Raw genomic sequence first — 24,287 nt, forward strand, 5'->3', positions numbered from 1 at the left:
GCACTCTATGTACAAGAATATAACTACTATAATACTTCCCCTTTACACAAGAATATATCTACTATAATACTGCCATCTATGTACAAGAATATAACTGCTATAATACTGCCCCCTATGTACAAGAATATAACTACTATAATACTGCCCCCTATGTACAGGAAAATAACTACTATGATACTGCCCCCTATGTACAAGAATATAACTACTATAATACTTCCCCTATGTACAAGAATATAACTGCTATAATACTGCTCCCTATGTACAAGAATATAACTGCTATAATACTGCCCCCTATGTACAAGAATATAACTACTATAATACTGCCCCTATGTACAAGAATATAACTACTATAATACTTCCCCTATGTACAAGAATATAACTGCTATAATACTGCTCCCTATGTACAAGAATATAACTGCTATAATACTGCCCCCTATGTACAAGAATATAACTACTATAATACTTCCCCTATGTACAAGAATATAACTGCTATAATACTGCTCCCTATGTACAAGAATATAACTGCTATAATACTGCCCCCTATGTACAAGAATATAACTACTATAATACTGCCCCCTATGTACAAGAATATAACTGCTATAATACTGCTCCCTATGTACAAGAATATAACTGCTATAATACTGCCCCCTATGTACAAGAATATAACTACTATAATACTGCCCCTATGTACAAGAATATAACTACTATAATACTTCCCCTATGTACAAGAATATAACTGCTATAATACTGCTCCCTATGTACAAGAATATAACTGCTATAATACTGCCCCCTATGTACAAGAATATGACTGCTATAATACTGCCCCCTATGTACAAGAATATAACTGCTATAATACTGCCCCCTATGTACAAGAATAAAACTACTATTATACTGCCCCTATGTACAAGAATAAAACTACTATAATACTGTCCCCTATGTACAAGAATATAACTATTATAATACTGTCCCCTATGTACAAGAATATAACTACTATAATTCTGCCCCCTATGTACAAGAATATAACTACTATAATTCTGCCCCTTATGTACAAGCATATAACTACTATAATACTGCTCCTATGTACAAGAATATAACTACTATAATACTGCCCCCTATGTACAAGACTATAACTACTATAATACTGCCCCTATATACAAGAATATAACTACCATAATACTGCCCCTATGTACAAGCATATAACTACTATAATACTGCTCCTATGTATAAGAATATAACTACTATAATACTTCCCCTATGTACAGGAATATAACTACTATAATACTGCCCCCTATGTTCAAGAATATAACTGCTATAATACTGCCCCCTATGTACAAGAATATAACTGCTATAATACTGCCCCCTATGTACAAGAATATAACTACTATAATACTGCCCCCTATGTACAAGAATATAACTGCTATAATACTGCTCCCTATGTACAAGAATATAACTACTATAATACTGCCCCCTATGTACAAGAATATAACTGCTATAATACTGCCCCCTATGTACAAGAATATAACTGCTATAATACTGCCCCTATGTACAAGAATATAACTGCTATAATACTGCCCCCTATGTACAGGAATATAACTACTATAATACTGCCCCCTATGTACAAGAATAAAACTACTATAATACTGTCCCCTATGTACAAGAATATAACTACTATAATAATGTCCCATATGTACAAGAATATAACTACTATAATACTGTCCCCTATGTACAAGAATATAACTACTATAATTCTGCCCCCTATGTACAAGAATATAACTACTATAATTCTGCCCCCTATGTACAAGAATATAACTACTATAATTCTGCCCCCTATGTACAAGAATATAACTACTATAATACCGCCCCCTATGTACAGGAATATAACTACTGTAATACTGCCCCTATGTACAAGACTATAACTACTGTAATACTGCCCCTATGTACAAGACTATAACTACTATAATACTGCCCCTATATACAAGAATATAACTACTATAATACTGCCCCTATGTACAAGAATATAACTACTGTAATACTGCCCCTATATACAAGAATATAACTACTATAATAGTGCCCCTATGTACAAGAATATAACTACTATAATACTGCCCCTATGTACAAGAATATAACTACTGTAATACTGCCCCCTATGTACAAGTATATAACCACTATAATACTGCCCCCTATGTACAAGAATATAACTACTATAATACTGCCCCTATGTACAAGAATATAACTACTGTAATACTGCCCCCTATGTACAGGAATATAACTACTGTAATACTGCCCCCTATGTACAAGTATATAACCACTATAATACTGCTCCCATGTGTAGGACTATAACTGCTATCATGGAGATCTTGTATGCTGTATAGACTGTGGGTGATTTTCTTTGGTCTTGTCTCGTGTTCCGCTCTTGCGTTACATGTTGCTATACTCCGCAGACGTTACCTCTTGCTGCTCCCCTCTGGCATCATCCTAATAGCAGAATGGTGGCTGATCCGCTAATGATTCCTCCGACAGTCCGTGTGTCTCCTCGGAGATCCTCCTGGTGAAGCGTCGTTCCCTGACAGACATCCGCCATCCCCAGGGGAGAAAGTGTAAAACACACTTGGCATCTCCCAGAAGGATCTTTAATACATTCATAATAATTAGTCCACTAATGTGTCATTTAATCGCATTCGTTATGATTGTCATCTGCAGCTGCATTTCAGGGACGGGGAGGGTTTTTTTTTTGTTTTTTTTTCTCCACTTTTCCCTTTTCATTTTTGATTTTTCTTTTTCCTGTCTCAGTCTTGATAATGAGGCTTCGTCGCTGGCGAGATATGAGAAATTATTATTTTTTTTTACTCCCTTTTTTTTTTTTTTATCTCCCCCCTCCGCTGATGTTGTGACAAGTTTTCTTCTCCGTGCGGTGTATTTTTAGAGTTAGTTCTCTCTTACATTAATTCCCCTTCAGTATGGATGACTATCTTCATCAGGTTGATGCTGACCCATGTGCCGCCATCACGGGAGATGCTTAAAAAAAAAAAAAAGCCCCTGCTATACGTACGCAATGGGTAACAGCAGAGTGTTCTGGGAGCTGTGCACCACTTCTGGAGACTTTCCGAAAAACAACTCTTGATCAGTTTCTTCCCTAGAAATAATTAGTAATTTGACAGCTCCACTATCATGTCCGTACTGTGCTGTCCCGTGTTTGTCACGATAGATACGAGGGAAGTACCACATGGCACCGCACGACCATCTCTACCCTCACCTACTGTATCCTCACCCAACCCTTGTAGACTGGTAGCCCTTGTGGACAGGGTCTTCTATTCTCCTGTAGACTGTGAGCCCTCGTGGGCAGGGTCCTCTGTCTTCCTGTAGACTGTGAGCCCTCATGGGCAGGGTCCTTTCTCATCCTCTAGACTGTGAGCCTTTGTGGGCAGGGTCCTTTCTCCTCCTGTAGACTGTGAGCCCTCGTGGGCAGAGTCTTCTCTCCTCCTGTAGGCTGTGAGCCCTCGTGGGCAGAGTCTTCTCTCCTCCTGTAGGCTGTGAGCCCTCGCGGTCAGGGACCTCTGTCTTCCTGTAGACTGTGAGCCCTCGTGGGCAGAGTCTTCTCTCCTCCTGTAGACTGTGAGCCCTCGTGGGCAGGGTCCTCTCTCCTCCTGTAGACTGTGAGCCCTCGTGGGCAGGGTCCTCTCTCCTCCTGTAGACTGTGAGCCCTCGTGGGCAGGGTCCTCTCTCCTCCTGTAGACTGTGAGCCCTCGTGGGCAGGGTCCTCTCTCCTCCTGTAGACTGTGAGCCCTCGTGGGTAGGATCCTCTCTCCTCCTGTAGACTGTGAGCCCTCGTGGGCAGGGTCCTCTCTCCTCCTGTAGACTGTGAGCCCTCGTGGGCAGGGTCCTCTCTCCTCCTGTAGACTGTGAGCCCTCGTGGGCAGGGTCCTCTCTTCTCCTGTAGACTGTGAGCCCTCGTGGGCAGGATCCTCTCTCCTCCTGTAGACTGTGAGCCCTCGTGGGTAGGATCCTCTCTCCTCCTGTAGACTGTGAGCCCTCGTGGGTAGGATCCTCTCTCCTCCTGTAGACTGTGAGCCCTCGTGGGCAGGGTCCTCTCTCCTCCTGTAGACTGTGAGCCCTCGTGGGCAGGGTCCTCTCTCCTCCTGTAGACTGCGAGCCCTCGTGGGTAGGATCCTCTCTCCTCCTGTAGACTGTGATCCCTTGTGAGCAGGTCCTCTCTCCTCCTGTAGACTGTGAGCCCTCGTGGTCAGGGTTCTCTCTCCTCCTGTAGACTGTGAGCCCTCGTGGTCAGGGTTCTCTCTCCTCCTGTAGACTGTGAGCCCTCGTGGTCAGGGTTCTCTCTCCTCCTGTAGACTGTGAGCCCTCGCGGGCAGGGTCCTCTCTCCTCCTGTACCAGTCTGTGCCTTGTTTTGATTATGATTATTGTACTTGTCCATACTATGTATACCCCTTTTCACATATAAAGCGCCATGGAATAAATGGCGCTATAATAAATAATAATAGTACGAAGGAAAGGGAAGGGAAACCCTTTGTTTAGGGAAGGGGAAGACAGTGACCCCTGACCAAACTTACTGCTGGCCCCTGGGGTCCATCACCACTCAAGATAGGTTCGATACCTATTTGCCGAGCCAGGTTCTTTGACCCTAGGTATCCTTAGTGCTGGACCCTAAATAGGGAAAGGATGGGATGAGCTCTTTGTCAACCCCACTAAACACTATAGAATACACAAGGGGGACACACAGGGGGAAAATGCATAAACTACTTATCCACAGATGACTCAGGTAGAAGTTCCGCAACGATACCACAGAGAAGTACAAGCCATCTGCTTGCAACCAAGGCTTGAATGAACTGAAAATATCACCAGCACCAGTCCAGGGAAGGAAAGAATACTGATGATCAGCGGCTGAGTGGAAGGCGAGCTCCTACTGGGTCCAAAAGGGGGAGAGATTAATCCAACAGGAAAGCTACCTATACCAATGAATACTGACAGCAGGGACAATAGAAAGTCAGGGAGCATTCTGTGCAGCCAAACGCTGTGACCTTCTATGGCCCGAAACCACATGACTGTTGTCACCTGTGACCGTTTCATATAGAAGCGTCATTCTAGCAATAACCGCTCTGCCGGGCGGCAGCAACTCACGCGTTTCGCTGTGCAGTGTTAGACTGTGACGCAAGCGACTAAACCCAGCCTTAGGATATCAATATTCACACGACATATTTGATGAAGGAATGTCCGCAACTGACACTCCACTCCTCATCTGAATTGAGATGGGGAGACATTTGCAGCAAATATGCCACTTGGGCCTCTTATTTTTGGTTTGCAGGGCACCCGTCCTGCAGCAAACGTTTACCAATACTAGGAATCTGTTTGCCCCATCTCTAGTTCTCATACCGTTTATATATTTCCAGGAGGAACCGCAGAGGGACAGTGTAATGTAGAGCTCTCAAAGCAGATGGCGTAAGACAGTTATTTTTATGGAGAGTACAAGTATTTAATAAAACATTTTTTTCTCCATTTATCCGTCGCCTTAACACGTTACCTCCTGTTCGTTTTACTCCGACTTCTGTTATTGTTGCGTTCACATCGGGCTGCACAATCTCTTCTCCTTCAGAGCACTTGCGTGTGAAGGATCAGAACCCATCCAAGCAGACAGAACCAGCAGCGATTCTTTTTTTTTTTTTTTTTTTTTTTTTTCGAGGATAATTTTCACCATTTTGCTTTTTCGTTGTGTTTTTTTTTTTACGCCCGGAGCGCGGACCGTATTCAGGGCGCCGGTAATTATTCAATTATTCACTCAGCAAATTGTAAATTAATGTTCACGGGTTCTGGTGAATGACATAATTGCAACTTAAAAAGGGCAATTAATCATAAGACACTCCCGTTGCTTGGTTCCTAGTCCTTTATATTGAACTGTAAGAGTCGCCATGGCACGGTTAACCCCCCCCGTGTGCCGCAAGAGGTGCCGATAGACGCATACGGTACTCATGTCTTATTTGGAGGGTCTGACCTTGAATGAGGTTTCTTCAATATAGAAATTTAGCTGAGGCTTTGAAATAGGGTGAGCGGGATATATTCGGGGGAACACACGATGGGGCACGTTGGGGCGATCTGTCCAGTCGTGTGATCCAGATGGTGACAGAGAAGTATACCTGCAAGATGGAAACCAATTGGCACTGGGATGCTTAGGCCAGGTGAGAACTTCATGGAATCGCCTCATTCTGAACATCCATTAAAGTCTATGGTCTTTCCACGTGGATGCCCAGATCGTGGTCCCAGACGGTTGTAACAAAGTTAGAAAAGTAGCCATGGGTCGTCCATCGGATAGTGATTAGGGAGGCACAAGCTGGAAGATCATATGGACCATAGTCTGATTACAGGCCAGGAGATGGGGCCACCGGTACCAAACAACATGGGCAAAGGGACCAGCAAGAGCGTAATTAGGAAAAAATGCCAGGGTCTCATTGGGGAGTGAAAATACATAGGACCAAAAGCCATGGAAAAATGGGCATGATACAGGAGGAGGATTCCCCATTAATGTGTCCCTCCATTGTTACTCTTCCGCTCTACCTTCAGGTACAGAGTATTGGGCTTAGTGGATAGTATAGGATCCTTGACTGATACATACTGGGCCTGCATGTCTTTATCTTAAAATTGGGTGGGAAGCAAACCATAAATTGGCTGCCAGACCTGCATTATTCTCAAGTGCTGGTGATACCATCCAAAGTGAGGAGGAGACCTTCGGCCTTCTTCAACAGGACGGCAGTGTAAGGTGCACCAATGCCTGGGATGGAAACCGCCGTTGTTTGGTCTTGTCACTGGAACGGGGCCAGGTGAGTGAAAAGGAGAATTGAGAAGGATTGGTAAGAGATAGTGGCCGGAGACAGCAGAACAAAGTATTCAGGCAAAGTAAAAAGCTGATCATAAGTGGTAGGGAATGGTGGCACCAACAAAACGACAGCAAGAAATGTTAGCGGATGGTTGCAAGTAATGTACACCCTGCATGTGATGAGGGCAGTAATATGATGGGGATAAGTGGGAGGTAACAGACTGAGAGGTATCAATGGTAGATGCAGGGTCCTCCAGTAGCACTGAGTATTTCAGGCAATGAGTAGGCGGCAGTGATCCATGATTATGGGGGCAGCATGTATTATCGCAGTGTTAGAAAAACAGGGTAATTATGGAAGATGTCATGTACTACCATAGCTTTGAGCAGCACAGAGTATTTCTGTAGAATAGACGGTAGTGAGGGTTTGGGGGTGGGGGAGGTAATTTGGATGTCCGTTGCAGACCTAGTGAAGGGACTGTAGTCTTACAGGAATACAGAGTATTTCAGGAGAGAAGCCGTGAACAATACACAGATGCTAATCAGGATCGTGTTATGATATGTTTGATTGAGGAAGATTAGCGGGATGTCAGTTGCAGACCTTGTGAAAGTTGCATAGTCTTACAGCAGCACAGAGTATTTCAGGTGTTTGCATTCATCTTGTGGGAAGAAGTGATTCAATCTGAAGATATTATAATCTTATACTATATTGGAGCTGGTTTCTGATTATCGTGTTGTGTGATGTGCCTGGGTGCTCAGTGCCAGGGAGGCGCCAACAAGCCACTTTACCTTGACCTTGTTCTTTACATTCAGGGCTAGAACAGCACACCCAAGCTTTTCCCTGGTGTGGGGTAGCGGCAGCTCTGTTGGGTGGGGGGTAGAGACTATTAATGCCACGTGACTAGTGTAGACTATACCTTGCTGGCCGCGTCTCCTCGACTCTGAGGGGTCAGCGGGTACAGGAACATTTTTATACAGTGCCTTGCGAACGTATTCGGACCCCTTGCATTTTTCAACCTATTCCCACATTTCAGGCTTCAAACATAAAGATAAAAATTTCAATTTTATGGTGAAGAATCAACAACAAGTGGGACACAATTGTGAAGTTGAACGAAATTTATTGCTTATTTTAAACTTTTTTAAAAAATAAATAACTGAAAATTGGGGCGTGCAATATTATTCATCCCCTTTACTTTCAGTGCAGCAAACTCACTCCAGAAGTTCATTGAGGATCTCTGAATGATCCAATGTTGTCCTAAATGACTGGTGATGATAAATATAATCCACCTGTGTGTGATCAAGTCTCCGTATAAATGCCCCTGCTGTGTGATAGTCTCAGTGTTCTGTTTAAAGCACAGATAGCATCATGAAGACCAAGGAACACAACAGGCAGGTCCGTGATACTGTTGTGGAGAAGTTTAAAGCCGGATTTTGTTACAAAAATATTTCCAACACTTTAAACCTTCCCAAGAAGCACTGTGTAAGCGATCATATTGAAATGGAAGGAGTATCATTCATACCACTGCAAATCTACCAAGACCCGGCCGTCCCTCAAACATTTAATCTCAAACAAGGAGAAGACTGATCAGAGATGCAGCCAAGAGGCCCATGATCACTCTGGATGAACTGCAGAGATCTACAGCTGAGGTGGGAGAGTCTGTCCATAGGACAACAATCAGTCGTTCACTGCAAAAATCTGGCCTTTATGAAAGAGTGGCAAGGAGAAAGCCTTTTCTCAAAGATATCCATAAAAAGTGTCATTTAAAGTTTGCCACAAGCCACCTGGGAGACACCAAACATGTGGAAGAAGGTGCTCTGCTCAGATGAAACGAAAATCAAACTTTTTGGGCACAATGCCAAACGATATATTTGGTGTAAAAGCAACACAGCTCATCACCCTGAAGACACCATCCCCACTGTCAAACATGGTGGTGGCAGCATTATGGTTTGGGCCTGCTATTCTTCAGCAGGGACAGGGAAGATGGTTAAAATTGATGGGAAGATGGATAGAGCCAAATACAGGACCATTATTGAAGAAAACCTGTTGGAGTCTGCAAAAGACCTGAGACTGGGACGGAGATTTGCCTTCCAACAAGACAATGATCCAAAACATAAAGCAAAAGCTACAGTGGAATCGTTCACAAATAACGTATCCAGGTGTTAGAATGGCCAAGTCACAGTCCAGACCTGAACCCAATCGAGAATCTGTGGAAAGAGCTGAAAACTGCTGTTCACAAACGCTCTCCATCCAACCTCACTCAGCTCCAGCTGTTTACAAAGGAAGAATGGGCGAGAATTTCAGTCTCTCGATGTGCATAACTGATAGACACATACCGCCGCATCCACCGCAGCGACCGGTTTAGGTAAGTATTATAAAGTGTTTTTTGTGTTCTACACAGCGGCCTGAGCTCTTATATACAGCATGTTAGAATGCTGTATATAAGAGCCCACTGGTGGTGGCTGCAGCTTGTGGGGCAGGGGACTGGTGACCGGTTCCCTTTAAGGGAGATTACCATTTTGCTTATATTATTGTTTAGCTTTTTACCATGTATCTAGTTCATACAGTATGTAGGTTCTCCTTCATTTTTGACTATACTCCAAAATGCTCCTTGATATCGGCTTCTTATGGCAGTCTCGGTATGTATCGAGTCTTCATGGAGTGATTTCAATATTTAAGGTTATGGATTCATTATGGGGCCAATAAATGAAATTTCTTCCAAAAATCAATTAGATGTCTGCCCCTCACCCGTCCGCTGGATGGAAAATCTTTTGTCCGGCTCGTGATCTTTGAGGTGCTCATCTGAAGTAGAAACGGTGCAAGATCTTTTTGGTGAATCTTGTCAGCTCTATCCTCAATTTATAATTGACAGGTATTCCCATCTTATAATCTCCAGGATGGGGGATCACTTTATGATATGTGGGGTATGACCACTTGGGACCACCACCAATCCTGAGAATGAAGTGACTGCAGCACTGATTTAGCAAATTTTCCATACAATGGTGATCCGGCTGCTTGGAAGCTTTATTCAAGTGACTTCCTCCAAAACAGGGGAAACCTAAAAAGTCACTAACCAGGGCTGCTGTCTGCTAGTTAGGATCAGTAGGGTTCCCTGAGGTCAGACCTCTCAACAAACTTAGTGACTCATATCTTTGGAGTTCCCCTTTTAAGGGAATCTTTGATTTAAGATTCCCTTTACAAAAGCCCTTAATCAATAAAGTTTGGAGACTTCATGAAGTAGTGCCGCTCCTTCATTTTATAGGTAAGACGACCTCTCCGACTGAAGTGATCTACTTTATAAGTTGGAAGATAACTTGTTTCCTTGGGTTTCCACTTAAAGGATCTAGATTCACGGCCTAGTGAAAATTATATGTATATTAGTGTAGATTGTTTAATTTCTGATTCCCAAAAAGATACTTCCATATGCTCTACCTCAGCACATCAGACTCTCCCCTGCCGTGGAAAGCTTCAAGAGGAACCTCAAGACCCACCTCTTCCAACAAGCCTACAACCTACAATAGCCCTCAGTCCAGAAGACCACTGCGCAACCAGCTCTGTCCTCACCTATTGTACCATCACCCATTCCCTATAGACTGTGAGCCCTCGCGGGTAGGGTCCTCTCTCCCCCTGTAGACTGTGAGCCCTCGCGGGTAGGGTCCTCTCTCCCGCTGTAGACTGTGAGCCCTCGCGGGTAGGGTCCTCTCTCCCCCTGTAGACTGTGAGCCCTCGCGGGTAGGGTCCTCTCTCCCCCTGTAGACTGTGAGCCCTCGCGGGTAGGGTCCTCTCTCCCCCTGTAGACTGTGAGCCCTCGCGGGTAGGGTCCTCTCTCCCCCTGTAGACTGTGAGCCCTCGCGGGTAGGGTCCTCTCTCCCCCTGTAGACTGTGAGCCCTCGCGGGCAGGGTCCTCTCTCCTCCTATACCAGTCTGTTTTGTACTGTTAATGATTGTTGTACGTATACCCTCTTTCACTTGTAAAGCGCCATGGAATAAATGGCGCTATAATAATAAATAATAATAATAATAATAATACCCCAAGCGACTGCAGCTGTAATCGCAGCAAAAGGTGGCGCTACAAAGTATTAACTTAAAGGGGATGAATAATATTGCACGCCCCAATTTTCAGTTATTTAGTTTTTAATTAAGTTTAAAATAAGCAAGAAATTTCATTCACCTTCACAATTGTGTCCACTTGTTGTTGATTCTTCACCAGAACATTAACATTTTTTATCTTTATGTTTGAAGCCTGAAATGTGGGAAAAGGTTGAAAAATTCAAGGGGGCCGAATACTTTTGTAAGGCACTGTATTGCAGGGTGCAGGCAGTGTACAGCAGCCGCCTGTAATCCATGGACGCTGCTCATCTTCTCCGCGGCCCCCATTATGTCTGCAGTGATATCAAGGGGAACAATCGTGGAAATAATAGAACATTTCAGAATGTCTTCTCACCAGTAATCATTCAGTTTGCTCTAGTGTGTAAATCTGCGCTGGAAGTCTAGGGAAAGCGTTTGTAATGACCCCGTGAGCTATTTGCTGAAATGCCTCATTCATTACCAGGGACTATTACAGTTTAGAGCATCCATGTATAATGATCAGGAGAAGATAAACAGCTATTATCTGTACGTCTGCATCTGTCTCCTGAACACACACAGATCACCCTCAGCCTACCCAGCCGAAAATAAGGCCGACACTTGGTGCCAATCCAGAGCTATATGTGAGTGTAGGTATCTACAAGGTGGTCTCATAGCGGTGAACATGGCGGCACCATTGCAGAGAGACCCGATTATCAGGTAATCATGGCTTGACTTCCTATTACTACATTTGGATTAATGTCCTACAACTGAGTCGAAGCACTGCATCGGGTACCAACCATATCCACGTTTTGTCTGTTTTCGAAGCACCATTACAGGATTCCTCTCACCAGTCTGGATCATTTATAGGGACCGTAGCGGTCTCCTACTGATGATCGTAACAGGCTCCCACTAATGTTAGTAGCAGGCTCCCACCGAATACCACAATGGGATCCCACCGATGACCATAACAGGCTTCCACCAATGACCATAGTGGGATCCCACCGATCACCATAACGGGCTCCCACCGGTGACTGTAGTGGGCTCCCACCGGTGACTGTAGTGGGCTCCCACCGGTGACTGTAGTGGGCTCCCACCGGTGACTGTAGTGGGCTCCCACCGGTGACTGTAGTGGGCTCCCACCGGTGACTGTAGTGGGCTCCCACCGGTGACTGTAGTGGGCTCCCACCGGTGACTGTAGTGGGCTCCCACCGGTGACTGTAGTGGGCTCCCACCGGTGACTGTAGTGGGCTCCCACCGGTGACTGTAGTGGGCTCCCACCGGTGACTGTAGTGGGCTCCCACCGGTGACTGTAGTGGGCTCCCACCGGTGACTGTAGTGGGCTCCCACCGGTGACTGTAGTGGGCTCCCACCGGTGACTGTAGTGGGCTCCCACCGGTGACTGTAGTGGGCTCCCACCGGTGACCGTATCGGGCTGCCACCAATGACGTATCGGGCTCCCACCGTATCGGGCTGCCACCGATGACGTATTGGGCTCCCACTGATGACCGTATCTATGGGCCTGAAGGAGACGGCCGAGGGCAGGATGTGGCTTTGTCACATTGATGATATCCTCATCTTTTCCAGAGATCGTGCAACATATAGGCCCCATGTGCGCACCGTTCTGAAAAAATTAGAGGATCATCACTTGTATGTCAAACTAGAGAAATGTATATTTGAAGTGCAAGAGTTAGGTTTTCTGGGAGTTATCCTCTTCCCTGGAGAGTTCGGATGGACCCCGCTAGTTAAAGGTGGTGCTTGATTGGACCCAACCATGAAAATCTCCAAACTATTAAGCATTTCTTGGGTTTCGCAAACTATTACATGAGGTTTATCAAGGTGGTAAAAACTCTCACTGATTCACTTATTTTACTCGTAAAGGGGTAGATGTCTCTAACTGGGATCCTCCTACGATCCAGGCATTTCTCACTCTCAAAAAGGCCTTTTTCTCCACTCCTGTTTCTGGCCGAGCCAGATGTCAATAGGCCTTTTGTGGTGGAGGTGGGTGCCTCTGAGGTAGGGGTGAGGGTGTTGCTCTCCCAGGGATCTTCTACCCTAACTAATCTGAGGCCATGCGCCTCCAGAGCTGAAGTACATATGATGTTGGCAGCCGAGAACTTCACGCCATTAAGTTAGGTCTGGAGGAGTGGAGACATCTCCTTGAAGGGGCTAAACATCCATTTATTGTACTTATGGACCATAAGAACCCAATTTATTTAGAAAATGCTAAGAGATTAGATTTTAGGCAGGCACAATGGCCTTGTTCTTTACTAAATTTCATATTTCTCTTTCTTCCCTGGAACCTGTGAATGTACGAGCGGACACTCTCTTTCGGAGTCTCTGTCACATCCTTCCCAGGTGGGTTGTGGTTCCTCTGTCAATGTGGCCTGGTACGCCTCATAAGTTATTTGTTCCTGTTCACTTGAGGTTGGGGTTGCTCAGGGAGTGCCATGACGCTGTCACAGCCGGTCACTCAGGGATCAAGGGTACCCATCATCTTTTAGACAGTGTATTGGTGGCCGTCCCTAGGTAAGGATATAGAGGCCTATGTCCATCATCTTTTAGACAGTGTATTGGTGGCCGTCCCTAGGTAAGGACGTAGAGGCCTATGTTAAGACATGTGAAATATGCACCAGAAACAAAGTCCCTGGTATCCTTACACGTCCATGGTCCCACATATGTTTGGATTTCATAAAGGATTTCCCTATATCCAAGGGTATGAGCATTGTTTGGGTAATTGTTGACCGCTTTTCCAAACAGTGCCATTTGGTTCCCCTCGCAAAGCTGACCAATGCCCAGGAGATGATTGATCTGTGTCTCGTTCAGATGGTAAGACTGCATGGTTTTCCATTGGATATTGTCGCTGATCAAGGCTCCCAGTTTATTTCTAGGGTTTTGAGGGCTTTCTGTAAGCGCCTCGGGACGGTTCTGTCATTTTCATCTGCATACCACCCACAGATTGAGCAAACCAACCATATTTGGAGTTATTTGGAGCCATATTTGAGTGTTTTTTACTCCCATAATCAGTGAGAATTGGCGAATACCTGACCTTGGCTGTATTTGTTTAAACAATAGGCACCACAAAGCTCTTGGTACATCCCTTTTTTTCTATAATCTTGGTTTCCATTCCAGGTCCCCATGCTTTGAGGGCAGAGCAAGAATGTCTGTGGTCTCTAAATTGCCCCACCATCCTATGAAGATCTGGGGGAGGCTTGGTGTCATCTCAAGAAAGCAGAGGAGAGAACGAAGAGGCAGACCAATAAACGCCGACAGCAGGAACTTCAGTTTAGGGTTGGGGATAGGGTCTGAGTGTTCACCAAGAACCTAAAGATTAAGTTGCTTTCCCCAAAGCTGGCATCTAAGTTTATTGCACCTTTCACCATTATCAAAATCATACATTTTGTGGCCTTTAGGGTTGAACTTCCTGCCTTCATGCGTATTTCCAAGGTTGCTGAAGAAGGTGGCAACTCCATTGGTGACCCAGGACCCTCCTCCTCCTATTATGGTGGACTAAGTCAAAGATTATGAGGTAGAAAGTATTGTGGACGCTCAGAAGGTTCAGAACTTTGTCCAAGGTCTCTAGAGGCAGAATTCATGCCGATCGCCTTATCGCTGAGTTCCATAAGGAATATCCTGATAAGGAGAATCCGAAGGTCTCTCCTAGACAGGGGGTACTGTTAGGAATACCCGCCGCCATCGCAATCATCCTACTGCTGTTGCTAACTTCCCCACCAGCCTGTCCGCTCTAGGAGCTGGGTTTTCGCACACTGTTTGTGTGGCTATACACTGGTGCCGCGTGTGTGGTGTGTGGATGCCAAGCCTCCCACATGTTTAGCGGCTTGGTAGGCATGGGATGCTGTCTTGCCTGGTGTAGGCCAATGACGTTGAGGGATTCAGCACCTGAGTGTCATCTTTAGCATTGGGCTAGCTGTTTTAACCTTTGTACAGTGTGTGGTCAGTGGCTTATGGTTGCTTCTCAACGTATGCTAACCGTCCCTCATCCTTGGCTGTATCCCGGGTTTTCCCTTTTGATATTTTTATTTGGTACTGTACTGAGAGAGCTCCCTAAAGCGGGAGCAGGTGAAGATCATCCCGGCCCTTAAGCACTTGCCCAATGTGTCTGTGACTACGCTGTTGCTGGTGTATTGCGAGTCTCAACAGGATTGGTCTCCTCCTGCGCATAAGACATAGTGGCTACTGTGAAGATAAGGCTACTTTCACACATCAGTTTTTTCCCATCAGGTACAATCCGGAAAAAAACGGGTAAACCGGATCTGGTATCGCATCCGGTTTATCCCCATAGACTTGCATTGTAACCGGATTGTACCTGATGGCTTTGCGGTGCATCCGTTTTTTTCCGGATGCGGCAAAATAAATAAATGCGGCGGCCGGATAGAACGTTCCCTGCAACGTTTTTTGCTCCGGCAAAAAAAAACCGCATCGCGCCGCTGCGGCGCATTTTCAATGCATGCCTATGGATGCCGGATGCGGCGCGATGCGGAAAAAAACGCATCCGGCCGCCGCATGCGTTTTTTTCCACTGCGCATGCTCAGTAGCGTGCCGCAACCGGAAAAAAACGGACCGGCCGCATGTAAAAACTTATGCAAAGGATGCGGTGTTTTCACCGCATCCGTTGCATAGGTTTCACAGCCAGATTGAGCCGCACGGCTCAAACCGGATGTGTGAAAGTAGCCTAAGGCTGGTTTCACATTAGCGGTATTTTGTCGCACTGCCGGATCCGGCACAAATTAAGTACAGTGCAATACAGTTCAATGGAATTGCGGCAAGGCAAGGTGACATGCTGTCACATGAGGCCGTGGCCGCATGTGACCTTATCTAGCCGCGATTCAACTGTATTGCACTGTTCCTCATTTGTGCCGTATCCGGCAGTGCGGCAAAATACCGCTGATGTGAAACCAGCCTAACTTTTAATTTTCCAATGAAAGAATGGGCGACCAGAGATTCGGGTCCCTTTCTAGTGATCGATGAGTCCCCAGCAATCTGAAATGTCTTATCTATTGATGGGTAAAACCTCTGTGATCAAAATATATACCGGAAATGTTCTGCCCACTTTGGTCAGAGCATTGACTAACTGTCTGGTTAAACAGTTTTTACAGGATTTTAGTAAATTTGCCCGAGAACGGTAAATCATCATCAAGGCGGACTTGGACAGCTCATCGGGACGTGCGGGTCCTCTGCCGTTGGCCAGTCTGTGTTAATTCATCGTCTCTTTGCTTCACCTAGCCTGTAATATTTCACTGCCTTATTTCCTCTAAAGACTCGGATGATGCTAATGTTGATTTGATAAGGTTCCTTCGCTTTTTCTCCGTCTTTAATTCGAAATGTCTGTAATTTTGCGCTTCACGGACTTGAGCGGAGAATTAGCGAGAGGGAGAGAGACGGCCCGGGTGGGAGGCGGGCGGATGTTGGGGAGCCTACTCTGTCACCGCAGATTGCTTCAGTGGAGTGTAAAGGTGTGAAGGATTATCAATTGCGATGGCCGGGATCTCACCAGATATGGAGATTTAGGAGGGGGGCTGCAACTAGTAGCCACAATTCTGCACCCATTCTGCAAGACATTCCCCCGAGGGTGGGGGACAATTAGGTGCATTGACTCGGTGAAGCAGCAGAGTGATGATTTACCATCATCTGCTTCAATGTCGTAATTTGTCCCCAACTTCACACTGCAATGCCATTTGCGTAATTGCAAAAAATTTTCACAATTTTTCTCTCCTTTAGCACCTGTCCCACCTCCGCGTCTGGCAGGTTTTGATAAATGTAGCTTTTAACTTTAAGGATTGATTAACTGGGTTAGTAAATCCAAGCCAGGTAGCAGACGATTTATGAAGATCTCCGTTATTTCTCCCACTTCTTCGAAGAAGGTTGTAATGCTCCGTCACTCTTCATTTTAGATATTTTTGTGCTGATTTATGAAAAGAATATAAATTCTGTTACATTTTTTTTTTCTTAAATATCTTATTTATGTAAAGGATTTTTTAGGTTTTACTGTTCTGAAGTGTCGGTTATACCAGAAGGTTAGCGAAGACCCATTTCATCCAAGCCGATGCTAATTTGCAGGTCACACTTGACATGAACTAAATTACAGGAGATATAATGAAAACCTTTGTCAGTTTATGAATCTTTTGCTACTTTTCCTTATATCTTGTGCACCCACAACTCAGACATCCCTTTCTCAATCCCTATATTATCCTCCTGTCCCGGGGGTGTACAGATGGAACAGGGGCTCCTAGGCTGACCCTGGTGACTGGGGCCCCTGTGCTGTCCTTTATCTCAAAGATAGACTTGACGGTATCCAGGTTCGAGCCTCCAACATAACCCTGTCTCCTGTCCAAGCCCTGATTCTACTTCCCCGCCACCCAGGGAGCAGGCTGGAAACCCAGTTACCAAAACTCCACAAATAATCACAGACAAGGGTAAATGAAAACTCGTGCACACTGCACTCAAACACAAAGGAGGGACAGTGAACTAGGGAGTACGTAAAAGGTGTAGGAAATAAGTACACAACTGGAGCACTCACACATCACGCAGAACCGCAACTTGAAGATTACCATAAAACTGGATAACAGGAACCAGGAAGCAAAAAGCTATAACCGGCACTCAGCCCCAGTATCCAGAAGCTTATAAAGGCTGGAGATGGTGATCAGCAGCCTGAACTCCCAGCAGCTGATCAGAAGCCGGCAAACACTGTACTGGAGAGCAGTGAAGCCAGAACCAGCCAACGCCCGTGACAGGCTGTGCAACTACAGAATCCCAGGCAGTTTGTTGGACTCTGCAGTGTGTACAGAGTCCGCAGCCACCATGACACCCAGTAAAACAACAACACTTATACAGTGGAACCTCGGTTAACAAGTAACCCAGTTAGCGAGTATTTCGCTATATGAGCAAAGCTTACTGTAAATTTGTAACTCCGTTTACGAGCAAGCTTTGCCATACGAGCAAGCTTTGCCATACACACACTTCCGGTTTCGTACTTCCACCGCGCTCTAACCCGCTCTTGCAGTCCACACAAACACGCACGCACACACACATACTATGCTCACCTTACCTTCCGTTCCATCGCCGGCCTGCCGGTTCTTGTAGTTTGCCACTGCAGGATATGTATCGGGTAACCATCGCGACGATGGAGGAACTTCCGCTGTCAGCCGCTACTCAAAAGCAGTGTGCTGACCAATCAGAGGCAAGCGGCTCCTGCCTTTGACGTCAGCGCTCTGGTAGCGGAAGTCCCGGATCGGTTGCGATGGTTACCCAACACACATCCTGTACCGGTGAACTGCAAGAACCAGGAGGCCGGCGATGGAACGGAAGGTAAGGTGAGCATAGTATGTGTGTGTTCCTGTGTTTGTGCATGTGTGAAATGGCGCAATAGGGGACCAGGATGGGACATTGAACAAGTTGTGGAACGAATTGTCTGAATTCCAATGATTTCCTATGGGAAATTTTGCTTTGCTAGACGAGTAACTTGGTTTACAACCACACTCCCAGAACGGATTGTTCTCGTTAACCAAGGTTCCACTGTATTCTCCTTTGTCTGCGCTATTCCAGAGGTGTCGGTACTGGCTCTCCTGGGGCTGACATGACATAATGCGGCTTCACTCTTGTCTGCCTTGGACAAATCCAGACATCCGGAGGAAGGAAGAGCTGTGGCTGCTGTTTTGACTTCTTCCGGATGTCAATTATATCCATAGATGGGGAGAGTGAAGCCCATGCTGATTTTACCATAGGGATCGTATGACATAATAATGTCACATGATCCCCGGGAGAGGCAGTGCTGATACTGCGTAAGCAAAGCTCTCAACGTAAACCGTTGCAAGGGTGACCCAACCTTTCTTGGCCTAAGGGTCACATTGTCAGATTGAGCCATGCCAAAAGATGTAAAGGTGTGCCAACATTTGGGATATTTAGGGCATACGAAAAGTGTATGCCATAAATGTCCAATAACTTCCACCTATGAGGATTATGGGGGGGTCTCTCTCTCTCTCTTTTTTTTTTTTTTTTTTTTTCCCCGTACTACAGAAATGAGTAGACCCTGCATTCCTGCTGCTCCCTCTCCATTGTACAGTATGGGACTTGCAGTAACTGTATAGCTGTCACAACTCCCTGAACTACAGTAGAAAGAACCATGCAATAGTGTGCCACTAGTTTTGAGCGAGTAGTTGACTATTCGTACTCATTATGCTCTTAACGAGTACTGTCCGCTACTCGCATATTTGTTACGAGTAGCGGGCACAATGTAATTCAATGGGAAATACTCACTAAGTAGCGAGTAACCCTATAGCTGTACTTTTCGTGCTTTCAGGTTACGCGCTACTTAACGTGTATTTCCCACTGACTTACAGTACGCCCGCTACTCATAACGGAAATGAGAGTAGCGGAGAATACTCGCTAGGAGCATAGTGAGTATGAATTGTCAGCTAGTTGCTCAACACTATGTACCACCTTTTGCTCCTCATTACCCGTTTTTGGAGTACCAAGAATGAGTCCAGGAACCCCATTTTACACTCCTCTCTGACACGGATACTTCATGTGGAGAGCCACTTGCTGCACCCCTGGCTTAACAATATAATACTGGCTGCCTGTAATCACCACTAGGGGGAGCTCACTGCATACAAATTATACATTGATTCAAACAGTATGCAGTGAGCTCCCTCTAGTGGTGGCTACAGGTAGCTAAAATATTACCGTATAAATTTCACCTATGGAGGGGATTGTAGCTGTGTAGGAGCTCAGAAACCTGTATAAAATTATTATAAAAATATATTAAGAAATAAATCATTACAAAATATTGTACCTAAAATGTAAAGTCCGTGAATCTTTCTGGAAAGATTATTCGATTTTTCTTCTCTTTTACAAATTCTAGTGGCTTATTATTTTTTTTTTTTTTTTATTTTTTTTTTACTTTTTACGCCCACCCCCATCACTATTTCGCTCCCCACTCTTCCCCCATCTTTTTTACGCTTCAATTGGCAATTTTGGACAGCCGCGCTCATGGAGAACTAGACGTCTAACCTCATATGAAAGGTCTAACCACAGTACAAATCTTCCATTGCAAACTCTTGTCAGAAGCCTCTGCCGCCGCCTGATATTTTTGGCCCTTTCTATCATTTCTAGGTCGGGTTATGAATACATTACTCCCTATGCCCCCTTCCTATTTTTTTTTTTTTATGTTCCATTTTTTAAATGTTCCATAAAAGATATATTTTTTTCTTCTTTGTAGTTCAAAGTTTTGGTTTTTTTTACATTTTGTATTTTTAGCTTTCATTTAAAAAAAAAGGCAAACCAAAAAAAAAGATGTAGCGATGAAATAAATCCTGGTCTCAGGTGTGTAAGGGGTTTATGTTCAGCCTGGTCCAGCACCTGCCGCGCGGCTTCCGAGGCGACGCGTTTGGAGCCTTTGTAGAAGCCACGTTTGGCCGTGTTTCCAGTATAGGAAGCTTTATGGAACAATGGCTGCTCGCTGCTCTTCTCTTCTCTGTTCCTTAAGCTCTCTCTCTACATTGGATGAACACAAGGCTTTGTGCCGTAGAAACCCGGGCTCAATAAATCACTGACATTTTCCCTTTTTTTTTTCCTCTCTCTCTCTTTCCCCTCCTTTTCTTCTTTCCCTCTCCCCTTTTTCATTTTGCAAAGCCTGCGGATTTGGATGAATGGGTAAGCACTGTTTGGCTTGTGTTCCTGCTTATTTCACTTGTCATATTGTCACCGTGTGGGGATTGTTTGTGGAAATTGTAGTCTATTTAATTTCCTTCTCGGATCTCCCACTCCATTTACTTTGGACATTTTTTTTTTTTTTTTCCCTCCCCGGAATGGGTATCTGCCGATGGACGAGGCACCGGCTGAGCTTTTGCACTTTTCCGAAAAGTAGGTACTAAACACAACGGTCAGACACACAACCATTATATTGGAATCGGCTGAGCTTTGACTATTTTAGTAAGGCACATTCAGGTACCTGAAATCGCCCATATTATAACAGCTACCCTGTTTTCCTGAAAATAAGCCCTACTCCAAAAATAAGCCAGGGCTGGCATTATGGGGAGTCAACCAGCACAATTTCCCCTGGCCCCCACTCTCAGGGACCCCAGCAGTTGTATTCCGAGGTTAGGATTGTTTAAGGACCTTTGATGACTTCAGTCATGTAACATGATCAAAAGTCTCAATTACAGGAGACTAAGGCTGCTTTCACACATCCGGCTTGAGCTCTGCGGCTCAATCCGGCTGTGCAAGCTATGCAACACATGCGGTGAAAACACCGCATCCTTTGCATAAGTTTTTCCTTTGCGGCCAGTCCGGTTTTTGCCGCTTGCGGCATGCTACAGAGCATGCGCAGTGGCAAAAAACGCATGCGGCGGCCAGATGCGGTTATTGCCGCATCGCGCCGCATCCGGCCGCCATAGGCATGCATTGAAAAATGCGCCGCATCGGCCGAATGCGGCGCGATGCGGTTTTTTTTTGCCGCACGAAAAAACGTGCCAGGCAACGTTCCATCCGGCCGCCGCATCGGCTAAATCTGCCGCATGCGGCAAAAACCGGATGGAACGCAAGGCCATGCGGCACAATGCGGCACTAATTAAAGTCTATGCAGGAAAATCGCAACCGGCAGCAAAAAAAAACGGTTGCGATTTTCCTGCAAAGTGCCGGAGTGTGCCGCATTGCAGAAACCGGAGGTGTGAAAGCAGCCTAAAAGAACTCAATAGTATATGGGTTGGTATACAGGACTGGCACTAGGGGGAAGGAAGAACAAACTGGGCAATTTCACAGGGCCCCTATTCTCCTAGGTACCACAGCGTTTATATCCTGATGATAGGACAGCTTAAGGACCTTTGTGACAACACGTCATGTGACCAAAGGTCTCCTAAAGGCCCTGTCACACACAGAGATAAATCTGCGGCAGATCTGTGGTTGCAGTGAAATTGTGGACAATCAGTGCCAGGTTTGTGGCTGTGTACAAATGGAACAATATGTCCATGATTTCACTGCAACCACAGATCTGCCAAAGATTTATCTGTGTGTGTGACGGGGCCTTTATTGTAGGAATCTATAGCTGAAGAGGAGACAGGTTTATGTGTGTATAGATAGATATAGCTAGATAAGAGATAGACAGACACACGTGTTAAGGTCCAGTCACACTAAGCAACTTACCAGCGATCCCAACAACGATAGGGATCGCTGGTAAGTTGCTAGGAGGTTGCTGGTGAGCTGTCACACTGCGACGCTCCAGCGATCCCACCAGCAGCCTGACCTGGCAGGGATCGCTGGAGCGTGGCTACACGAGTTGCTGGTGAGCTCACCAGCAACCAGTGACCAGCCCCCAGTCTCCTAGTTACAGCACACATCAGGTTAATTAACCCGATGTGTGCTGCAGCTAAATGTGCACAGAGCAGGGAGCAGCGCACAATGCTTAGCGCTGGCTCCTTGCTCTCCTAGTTACAGCACACATCGGGTTAATTACCTGATGTGTGCTGCAGCTACATGTGCACAGAGAAGGAGCGGCACTGACAGTGAGAGCGGAGGAGGCTGGTATCAAAGGTAAATATCGGGTAACCAAGGACAGGGCTTCTTGGTTACCCGATGTTTACATTGGTTACCAGCGTCCGCAGAAGCCGGCTCCTGCTCACTGCACATTAGTTGTTGCTGTCTCGCTGTCACACACAGCGATCTGTGCTTCACAGCAGGACAGCAACAACTAAAAAATGGCCCAGGACATTCAGCAACAACCAACGACCTCACAGCAGGGGCCAGGTTGTTGCTGGATGTCCCACACAGCAACATCGCTAGCAACGTCACAAAAGTTGTTCGTTACCAGCGATGTTGCTAGCGATGTTGCTTAGTGTGACGGGGCCTTTACACAGAGCATTATGTTGATGTTCCAGTATGTGATATGATTATATTTGGATAAAGGGTGATTTATTTATTTATTTTTTCCCAAAATTAAATGTGGATTTTTGTTCATGGAAAAAAATATGACATCCTCCCATAATAAGATATAATATAAGACCCTGTCTTAAAGGGAACCTGTCAGGTGTAATATGTACCCAGAATCACGAGCAGTTCTGGGTGTATATTGCTAATCCCTGCCTAACTGTCCCTGTATATACTAGCATAGATAAAGAAATCTTTAGAAAAAGTATTTCTAAAGATCTTTTATTGTATGCTAATGAGCACAGGGACTAGTCCCCAGGGTGTGCTTCCCCTGGCTAGTCAGCTCTGTTAGCACACCCACAGGGGCGTACTAACATGCTATCATGCTAATGAATGCGCAGCGTCACAGGATGATCTCACTCACCTCTTCGCTGCCATCACCGCACGACGCTGGATTTCGGCTCAGTGCCCATGACCCCGCAGTTTCCGGCATGCGCACTATGAAGCCGGGTGTATGCGTCCTGGCTTCAAACTGAAGTAGTGCACGTGACTGAGACTCTAGAGTCATGCACACTGAGCTGAAATCCAGCGTCGTGCGGCGATTGCAACGGAGAGGTGAGTGAGATCATCCTCTGACACTGCATATTCATTAACATGTTAGCACAGCCCTGTGGGTGTGCTAACATGCTAATGGAGCTGAATAGCCAAGGGAAGCAACGCCCAGGGGACTAGTCCACTCGCTCATTAGCATACGATAAAAGATCTTTAGAAATACTTTTTCTAAAGATCTCTTTATCTATCCTAGTGTATACAGGGACGGTTAGGCAGGGAATAGCAATATACACCCAGGACTGCTCGTGGTTCTGGGTCTGTATTGGACCTGACAGGTTCCCTTTCAGGACCTTTGTGACAACACGTCATATGACCAAAGGTCTACTAATTGCAGGAATCTATAGCTGAAGAGAAGACAGGTTGATGTGTGTAGATATAGCTAGATAAGAGACAGACACACCTGTTACACAGAGGGTTGGGAGAGTTATGTTGATGTTCCAGACTGTGATAAGATTATATTTGAATAAATATTGATTTATTTATTTATTTATTTATTTTTGCTTAAGAATAAATGTGGATTTTTGTTTATGGGAAAAAATATAACATCCCCTGAAAATAAGCCCTAGTGCATGTTTCGGAACACAAAATAATATAAGACCCTGTCTTAATTTCAGGGAAATGCAGTATCTTCTATGTCATACCTGCAACAAGTTATCATTATATAGGACATTTCCTTTTTGTCACTAGAATACTAAAGATAAAGAAATAACGTCTGGAACACCATTCTAAGTCTGAACTGGGTGCAAAAACCTAAAAAAAAACACTATATGGAGAGAAGGTATGCACATATATAGCCTGGGTCTCAGCTTCCCATACACGGTAAGTTTTTTAACTGCATGAGAGGACACACACTAGCTAGGGACCCCAATATAAGAGAATACCATGAAGAGGTTTTGGGGCTCTGTTGCATTGATCAA

General features: G+C 45.3%; 1 protein-coding gene across 3 annotated transcripts in view; it reads left to right on the top strand.

The window, feature by feature from the left end:
• The window catches only part of CHCHD6 (coiled-coil-helix-coiled-coil-helix domain containing 6), a 367,209-nt gene that overhangs the window by 84,310 nt on the left and 258,612 nt on the right, over positions 1-24,287 (top strand). For 2 of the 3 annotated variants that reach the window (XM_075321519.1, XM_075321520.1), the window contains exon 5: positions 20,530-20,550. The exons of the other annotated variant lie outside the window; for it this stretch is intronic. In XM_075321519.1, coding sequence (XP_075177634.1) covers positions 20,530-20,550 — 21 coding nt within the window. The remainder of the gene's footprint in view (positions 1-20,529; positions 20,551-24,287) is intronic. 3 annotated transcript variants of the gene reach the window in all.

Source organism: Anomaloglossus baeobatrachus, chromosome 8 (assembly GCF_048569485.1).
Source record: "Anomaloglossus baeobatrachus isolate aAnoBae1 chromosome 8, aAnoBae1.hap1, whole genome shotgun sequence".
In the NCBI taxonomy this organism is placed as follows: domain Eukaryota; kingdom Metazoa; phylum Chordata; class Amphibia; order Anura; family Aromobatidae; genus Anomaloglossus; species Anomaloglossus baeobatrachus.